The 10,067-nt window shown below is 34.7% G+C and overlaps 1 protein-coding gene across 1 annotated transcript; it reads left to right on the top strand.

The window, feature by feature from the left end:
- Positions 1–2,925: 2,925 nt before the first annotated feature.
- On the top strand, positions 2,926–4,660 carry LOC125830015 (uncharacterized; the record flags this gene model as incomplete). The annotated part of the gene is made up of 2 exons (XM_049509237.1): positions 2,926–3,194; positions 4,564–4,660. Coding segments are annotated over exons 1-2 (366 nt in total), but the record flags the coding sequence as incomplete, so codon positions are not given.
- Positions 4,661–10,067: the final 5,407 nt, after the last annotated feature.

The following is a 10,067-nucleotide window of genomic DNA, read 5'->3' as shown; positions in this document are numbered from 1 at the left end:
AAGATGAAAATACTCCATGAACCCATGATTTCTCCCTATTCCTAGTTTATGCCTTTATGAAGTGGTTGCTAGATAATGAATGTATATGAATCAAACTTGTTTAAAGGTCTTTAGATTGTTGAAGTATGTCATTACCCATGCTTATTTTATGGTGTATTGTTGGTGTATTGGTATGTGAGGCTTATGGCCTTAAAGGCATAGTATGAGAAATTGGAGTGTTATCATGACATTATATGAATGAGAATCCAATGAAGATAATGTGATCATGTTATGAATGTAAAGGTGTTGTTGTAGGTTGTTCACTGTTTTGGTTGCATAATTACTACCCTAATTTCCATGCTCTTTGATTTCATTACATGCCTTCAAGGTGTTTGACAAAATGTCCAACTATGGAGAATTGATAAATTGATGTTTTAAAGCTTGAGTTATGAGATGTATGGAACTTCAAAGATGTGTTGATGACAAACTAAGCTTGTGTATATGTTCATTCCATACGTGAGATTGCATTAGAGCCTAATGAGAATTTCCTATATAAAGTGTTGCATGACCATGCCCGGTCCGGGGGAAAAGAACCGGACAACCATGTGAGAGGTTTATATCTCACCACCTAGGATGTTTGGGGTGTGACCAACATCAACCATGTGAGAGGTTTATATCTCACCACCTAGGATGTTTGGGGTGTGACCAACATCAACCATGTGAGAGGTTTATATCTCACCACCTAGGATGCTTGGGGTGTGACCAACATCAACCATGTGAGGGGTTTATACCTTGCCACCAGGGTGTCCGGGTGTGAACGGCATCCCCCATCCTAAGTTGGGGTTATAGATTGGTTGGATCATGCATACACATATGATATCTACTATTAGTATAGATTTACTTAAACATGTTTTGACTTCACTTTGATCATGCATCCTCATATTGTTATTCATAATGCCTATGAAACTATTTCTTGTATTTCGATTGTGTCCTTGTTTATTGTTGTGTTGCACCCCGCATACTTAGTACATTCCAAGTACTAACACATATTTTGCCTACATGATGTCACCATGTAGGGACCGGAGCTACTCTTGATCCTTCTCTCCATTCACGTGGCTAGTACGACGCTTATCCGAGTTTGTTGGTGAGTCCTCAATAATTCGAGGGCTATGTTATGTTTCTTACTCCTATGTTTTGAGACTTTAGCTTGCAATTGTATTTTAACTATGAGGGGAGCCTGTAATATGTCATGGCCCCCGTCCTATCTATGTATGTAGAGGTGTGAGTTGGACAAGTATTTTGTAAACGAGCTTGACTCTTATTCTATGATGTCATTTTGAAATGGTTTGCCTTAGTCCCTATTTCCCGTTAATTAATGTTGAATGTACTTCCGCGACCGATGAAGTGTGATGACAAGTTTGAGAGGCTTGTTTGGGGTTCCTTCGGGTTCCTCATTCGCCATGTCACGTCTAGGCCCTAGGCTTGGGTCGTGACACGGATGCTTCAAAAAGCACCCACCGAGAAACTTCTAAATCAGAATATCATAGATCTCATCATAAGAAAAGAAGATCTAGAAGAAGGACTAGAGAAGAAAGAGATGAGCGTAGGACTCATCGTAAATCTCATAGATTTACCAGGAATAGGTCCAAGCAAAATCTTGATACGATTAAGTGTTATAAATGTGGAAAATTTGGGCATATAGCTCCAAATTGTAAGCTAGAAAAGCTTAAGACTCTAGAACTTGATGATGATATTCAAGAGAAGATTTATAGTTTTCTATATACTTCTGGTTCCGAATCAGATTATGATGATTCTGAAGCAAGTTATGCAACGGAGGATGAGCAACCTGAGTCATCTAATAAGGTTCAACAAGATTCGAATGATGCTTGAAAATGTCATGGTGATACTTGTCACTGCGAACATGATGAATTTTACAAGTTGTAATCTCAGTTTGAAGACATGAATATGTTCACTATCACTGCAGACAATGTGATAGAACTTCTAAAAGAAGCTACCGATAATACTCTTCGTGAAAAGATCATTCAATTGGCTGTTAGTAAAACTAGCTCTTCAACTAGTATTCCTAGTGATAAAAAGGTTAAAGATGATTTTAATTATTCTGCTCCTTACTCCTTGGCTGAAGTTCATAATAGACTCTCTTCTAAACAAACCATGGTTATTCGTGATACCTCTTTTGATGATTTAAAAGGAGAAATTGAACATTTGAAGGAAGAAATTAAATTTCTTAAACAAAATCATATTATTTATGATCACCGTCTTACTCAGATTGAGTCTGCTAATAGCAAAGGAAAAAATAAGGTTGATGATGAATCTACTGCTGAAGAAAATATTCTTGCCAACACTTTGAATATTGATCCGAAACAAAATATGTTTTTAGGAATGATGCAAATTGTTACAGCTCATAAATGGTATGTTAAATGTACTATATTAATTGATAATACTTTTTCTATAACTAACATTGCTATGATTGATAGTGGCGTTGATGTGAGTTGCATTCAAGAAGGTCTTGTACCTACTAAATATTTTGAAAAAACAACTCATATGGTTAAATCTGCATCTGGTCATGCTTTAGATATAAAGTATAAATTATCTAATACTCGTATTTGCCAGAATAAAGTTTGTATTCCTCACTTCTTTTTCTTAGTAAAAAATCAGTTATACCCTCCTATTATTCTAGGAACTCCTTTTATAAATGCAATTTATCCTTTTACTAATATAAATGCTAAAGGATTTTCTGCTACTTATAAAAATCAAGATATTAGTTATACTTTTATCACCGAGCCTATTTCTAGAGATATTAATGCTCTAATTGAAATGAAACAAAAGCATGTTGATTATTTACAACTTGAGATATTTAGTATGAATATATTCGATACTTTAAAATATGCTAAAATACAGGAAAAAATTAAACTCATTTCTAAAAAAATGGCCATTAATATTTGTGCTGATCATCCTAGTGCCTTTTGGAATCGGAAAAAGCATATTGTAACTCTTCCATATGAAGATGATTTCTCTGAGGAAAATATCCCTACCAAATCTCGTCCTTATCAGATGAATACCGAATTGGTTGAATTCTGCAAAAAAGAAATTGATAATTTATTACAAAAGGGATTGATAAAGCCTTCCAAATCACCATGGTCGTGTACTACTTTTTATGTTAATAACGCAGCAGAAAAAGAACGAGGTGTTCCCAGGTTAGTTATAAATTATAAACCTTTAAATAAATTTTTAAAATGGATTAGATATCCTATTCCTAATAAAAGAGATTTATTAACCAGATTATATGATGCTAATATCTTTTCAAAATTTGATTTAAAATCTGGATATTGGCAAATCCAAATATTTAGAGACCATTCATATAGAACGGCATTTAATGTTCCGTTTGGACAGTACGAATGGAATGTAATGCCTTTGGGTTAAAAAATGCTCCCTCAGAATTTCAAAAGATAATGAATGATATTTTCAATCCCTATTTGGATTTCATCATAGTTTATATTGATGATATTTTGGTATACTCAAAGACTCTTGAAATGCATATTAAGCATTTAGACATTTTTAAGAAAATAGTTATTCAAAATGGTTTGGTCATATCTAAACCTAAAACGAGTCTTTTTCAAACAGAAGTTAGATTTTTGGGGCATTTGATTTGTCAAGGAAAAATGACTCCTATTCAGCGATCTATTGAATTTGCATCGAAATTCCCTGATATTATTACAGATAAGACACAATTGCAGCGGTTTCTGGGAAGTTTAAACTACATTTCCCCATTCTACAAGAATTTATCTCGAGATTTAGCTCCGTTATATGACAGGCTAAAAAAGGATCATAAAAAGCCTTGGACCAATAGTCTCACAGATCTTGTAAAGACTATTAAAGAAAGAGTTAAATCTTTACATTGTTTAACCCTTGCTAATCCTGCTTGGCCAAAGATTGTAGAGACGGATGCGTCTAATATTGGGTATGGAGGTATATTAAAAAAAATTAATCCGCATGATAAAAATGAATATCTTATTCGATTTCATTCAGGAAAATGGAGCGATGCTCAGAAAAAATATGCGACGGTAGCCCATGAAATGTTAACTATCGTTAAGTGCGTTTTAAAATTTCAAGATGATTTATATAATCAAAAAATTTTGATAAAAATTGATGCTCAGTCAGTCAAGTATATGTTTGATAAAGATTTTAAACATGATGCGTCTAAGTTAATTTTTGCTAGGTGGCAGGCACAATTAGCCCCTTTTGATTTCAAAATTCAGTATAAAAAGGGAAGTGATAACTCCATCCCAGACTTCTTATCAAGGGAATATCTTTCTTCTGATGGGTTTTCTTGACTTCTTTCCTGATAAAGATTTGGTTACAATTTTGAAGGCAGTTCCTCCTATTAGAGATTTAAAGGAACTTATATTATGGAAAATTATAGACGGAATGGTGATTGATATTGTCAATAATTACATGATTGAACAAGAGCTTTATGAAAGATTTTATTGTGATGAAGTTTATAACCTCTTGAATGATTAAAAATTTAACTTCTTAAATGATTAAAACTAAATGCTATGTTTGCAGGATGGATCCTCCTTGGATAACCAAGGCTAGAGGAAAAGGCAGTTATACTCGCGGAAGGGGAAGATCATCCCCAAGTTCATCAAGATCATCATACGGATCTTCATCATCTAGTACTCCAATTATACAAAAGGGAGGAATGAGTTTATATAACTTAAACTCTAGAGCACAAGAAAGAGCTTCATCATCAATACATCTGGAAGATATTCCAGAAAGTGATCCATTATATGCTAAACTACAGGAGTTTATAACTCAAAAGCAAGGTGATTCTTTTGCTTCAATCGCCAAAGAAGAAGTTGATGATATCAAAACATATGAAAAGGTAGAAAAAAGAGAAATGATATTTCTCTTAGAAAACTCTGACATACAGAGAAGAGAAGAACCTTGGAAGATATTCCAGAGGTATTTAGTTAATGGGCTTTATTTCCCGGGTGAGTCATACAAAACTCGGAAATATTATGAGACTGCTAATAAGCACAGGTGTTGAATTTCAACATTTTTCAGGATATAATACAAGTGAGAATGTTTATAACTTCTCTAAAATGATTATAAAACACATCATTCATATTGAAGATTGGGGTATTTCCTCAATGACTGAAAGACAATTCAGTCTAAACAAAGTCATGGTAAGCTTTACCTATTGGGATTATATTCAGGCATTTAATAAAATTCTCTGTTATAACAATGAGAGGCATAAACATACTTGATTTATAAAAGTATGTGCCAAGATATTTGCGAATCCTATACCAAATTGGTTTTTAAACTGGTGGTCATACCACGGGCCAACAATAAAAATATTGCCCGAACCATTTCACAAGTTATACAAAGAATGGGTCAAGGTTTCCCCAGATCTCAACAAATTATATCATCAAGAACATATTTGTTATTTTCAACAAATTGAACATATATATTTTTTTATAGAATTCTTTGTTCCATGGATTCATAAATGGGTTCCGGAAGTAGATTTTACTGAGGAACAAATCCCTTGTCTATACAAAACTTATTATAATAATTTTTGGGACAAGTTGATGAAGAAAGATCCTCAAACAAAGTCCATATACGGACAAGAACTGCTGGATCTAATTACGAAAACCGTACACGATTATAAATCAATTCCTAATAAAGGAATCATGACTGATGACTCGACCTCCATAAAACATATGGCTAGAAAATTTTCTAATCATGATGAAGGAGAGCAAAATGAAATGATTATGAGATATCTAGAAGAAGTCAAGAAGAAGATTCTTCTAAATATAAGTCATTACGCAAAATCAGATTCTTCAATGCGTAGTGAAACAAGTGAAGATATGCACGAAGCCCAACAATATGAAGAAGAAAGTCCAGTGGATGCACTGAAGAAAGTCGAAGATGTTTTGGCAAAATTAAAAGACAAAGTGTAAAGCTTAGGCGCGTCGGTAGCGGGCCCGCACTACTGTAGCAACACTGTTCACCAACAGTAAATACACTGTTACCAGGACCCAGATAGGGGCCCAGTATCCTATACATAGATGCTTTCTTTTTTTCTATAAATAGGTTTGTTTTTCTTTAATTGAGAGCAGGTTTTAGAAACCATCTCTCTTTCTTTCTTTCTTTCTCTCTCCCCACTTGTAAAATATTTTCAAGTATTGTAAGCTTACTGGACTTTGGCCGGAGGAATAGTAAAGTGTGATGTTTGTTACAAGGTACTTCCTTTTATTTTCAATTTTTTATCTTTGAGTTAAGCCGTGATATGTCCGGCTAAAAAATTATATCTATGCCGGATAGTTAACTTCTCTTTTATATAGACCATGAACGGATCTAAGCTTTCTTTAAATATAGAAGAATTTTAGTATGGCTTCTCGACTTGGTTCCGAGATTGAGGTATAGTCAGATCTAGTACTACTTTTATTAGCTTTGTCTTTATGACTCCGTCTGATGAGCCGTGGTTTTTAGCCCAAAATTAAGTTTGATAAGTAGGGCACCTCATACCTGGTTAGAACTATCAGACAATGGGCTTAATAAAAGTATGTATTAGCTTCTTGACAGGCCCTTTGCTTGGGTAAAATAATTTAACCATGCAGTCTGAGAAACTACGTTAAAATTCTTGTGTATTTCGATTCTTATATAGTTGGACTACCTCTAATGATATTAACTTGCTTGATCTATGACCTAGCGGACTACCACCAGATCAGTGATCCTGTATCGTTGGTAGTATTATCATCATCATCATCATCATCATCATCATCATTATTATTATTATAAGTTGTATTTTTAAAAAAAATATTTATTTTAAAATATCGACAACAAAAAAGAAAATTGAGATAAACTTCAAAATATTAAATAATATTTAAATGATGAATTTTAAAAGAAAATATACAATATTTTTTAAATTAAGTTATTTAAAAGGATAATACTTGATAGTTCCACAAAATTAGATAATGCTTGATAATTCCACAAAATTAGGCTCAAAACCTAACTTTCTGATGCAGAACTTCCGTGTGCTTTTCTTTTCATTTTTACTTTTTATAATTTCAAAGTTAAAATTTTTTATGTTAAACTTGAAAACCACAAAAAAATAGCATTTCTATTTTGGAATTTAATTTAAATATTTCTATTTTTAAAAAATATTTCTTTAGGATTCGAAATTTTATGGTAGTTACTACTGCGTAAGTTTACACATATACATAAATTTTAAAACGATCCCACTAATTTTGAAATAATTAACTACCAATACACGTGCATTTGGTTTTTCTTTAAACACAATTTTATTATATTTTTAAAAAAAAATACTGCTTTTTTTCAGTGCTGACACGTAGGCGCTATCACCTCTCCTATTATGTATATATATATCATTCAAGTTAGGGAGTTCATGTGTCACGCCCCAAACTCAAAGGGTGCAACTGACACCTAGTTCCAAAACTTGGGTCTGAGTCGACCATGCTTAGCCATTTTGTAATGGCATGGATAAGCCACACATAGTTAAGAAAACAAACAAGTATATCTCGGCTTGAAAGTATGCCCTTGGCAGGCAAGGGCCCTGTCAACAACCTCATAAAGAATATAACTACTCCAAGGTTCATAATAAAAAACCAGCTCGCACATAAATCCTGTTTGGGCCGTCAAGGCCACCATGATATCTAGGAAAATGTAAATGTTATATGGGCTGTCAAAGCCGTCATTATCTCTATACAGAAACAAAGGAATACTATGTATTAAGACAATAAACAAAACCATCACCAAACTTCGGCCAACCAACAAACAAGGCTAACATGGGCAATAACGTTGCTATACAACCCGGGACACTAGTCTGCAAGCCTCTAAGAGTAGTAAATCTTTGTCGGGATAGGGCCTCGACATACCCAAAACTATATACAACAAAATCCAACAAACCTTTAAACTTTTGGAGCTCCGAAGGAAAGGGGCTTGCCAACCTACTGGAACTCAACCGTGTTGTTGGGGAGGTCTATCAAGTCGTCTATCGGGACCTGCAAGCATGAATGCAGCGCCCCAGGCAATGGGGCGCCAGTGTGAAATAATATACCAAAAGCAATCAGGTAAGGAAATCAAAATTTAGATAAGCATGCTAACCCACTACTAAATCTAAACGTACAAAATAATCAAAGAGCAACCTAACTTAGCCCCCATAAGCTCGGCAGGTACAAACAACATACCACCTACATAGGCCCCCACAAGCCCAGAAGGTGTCAAATCAATATATATACCCCTATCGATATCCCCTTGTCTTTGTAAGAAGTCACATAGCCCTTTTAGGCAACGATATTACCCCGTAGGCAGCGCATATCCCTCTTAGGCAACAACATAGCCCCATAGGCAACACATATCCCTCTTTGGCGTCAAAATAGCCCCGTAGGCAACACATAACACTCTTTGGCATCAATATAGCCCCGTAGGCAACACATAGCACTCTTAGGCAATAACATAGTCCTCTTAGGCAACATCATAGCTCCCATAGGCAGACCATAGCGTAATAGCCAACCACAATAGACCCATGGGTGATAACAAACAATTCAATAGGCTAAAGCCAAACAATTTAGCTATAAACAATATATATGAATAGTCTCCAAGTCGTTCCTAACTTAGGGCCGTTCCTAACATATTATGAGCCCCAAAATGAGGGTTTATAACCACTCAATCAGCCAACCACTCACAATTACATCTACAAGATCACCAACATTACCAACCCTATTATATCACTCCCAAGATTTAAGGAAATATGTTGAACGAATGGAATTGCCTCGAATGGAATTGCCTTAACATACCTTTTCTTTTATGGTTTACGCTGAATAATACCTCTGTCCGCACCACTACAACACTAAAAAAAAGTAAACTCAATCAACAATTAACGACAAAAATTACTACGACAATTCAACAATTGATACGAATTCCTATCGTAAATTACTATCCGAGACCTAAGGTATCCATAAATTGATAAAATATGGTTCCTACCTTTCTTTACACGCTATGAACACCTGAATAAACTCAAACCTTTGAAAAACCCCTGCTGCCACAACCTCCACGGAGCTACACCGCACAATTCATCATGAAAACTATACCATAATGACGAGTTCGCGACATAGGGCAACTTTTGATAAATAGCCAAGAAGCAATCATGAACACACAAGGATGAATTGAGGAGCGATTCTCTGATTTTGGTGGGTTTTTTGTGAGCTGGAATGAAAAATAATGAAGAAGATGCTATCTTATAAGGTTCCACTGACCTAGGGGACCCACTAGCCGCCTCTACTGTGAATTCGGTACAAAAAGGTGAATATCTCTCTATTCAGATATCATGTGAATAAACGGTTTGATGCATTGGAAGCTTGACTCGTAGACCTTCGATTTGATATATTATGGGCCCTCTAACTCTTCTTATATTGGGAGAAAACCTCTGAGGCATTTGCACTAAATTTTAGAGATATCTTTACAAAGAAACTTGCAATAACTTTCGCTAACTTTTATTACAAAAATCTCTTAACTTCCAAAAATTAAGATGTGACTCTTGAGAACTTAAAAAATGACCCACATCACTACTTATATAATAATCACTCTCCGTCTTGCCATGAAGATACGAGTTAAGTTAGAGTTCCAAAAAGTTGGGGTATTACATCCTACCCCCCCTCCCCCTTAGAAACATTCATCCTCGAATGAAAAATCTAATCCACGCGGTTAAGTCCTACATAGTTGCCAAAACTTTGACAGAGTGCCCTCTATAACCGTGAATAACCAGGAACCTAAAATGTATAAGATTCCAGACTAAGATGTAACACCCCTAAATATTAACCAAGAGTCGCATGTCGATTTACCATTGCTTAATTACTACAATATGGTTTACTCTCATTTTAGGAACTTGAAATGTTGTGATAATTGCTAACTTGCTTAACATAAATTGTGATCGTAATTTAAGGGATTGTGATGGGGTGTTTAGGTAATATTCTAATTAGAATTATGTATAACTTTAAAAGGAGATGAGGGATATATATATATATATATATATGCATTTTGGGCAG

Source organism: Solanum verrucosum, unplaced genomic scaffold, assembly GCF_900185275.1.
Source record: "Solanum verrucosum unplaced genomic scaffold, falcon-dt-bn FXZP01000074.1, whole genome shotgun sequence".
Lineage (NCBI taxonomy): Eukaryota > Viridiplantae > Streptophyta > Magnoliopsida > Solanales > Solanaceae > Solanum > Solanum verrucosum.
The sequence above is the reverse complement of the archived record's forward strand: the minus strand, read 5'-3'. Positions and strand labels throughout refer to the sequence as shown.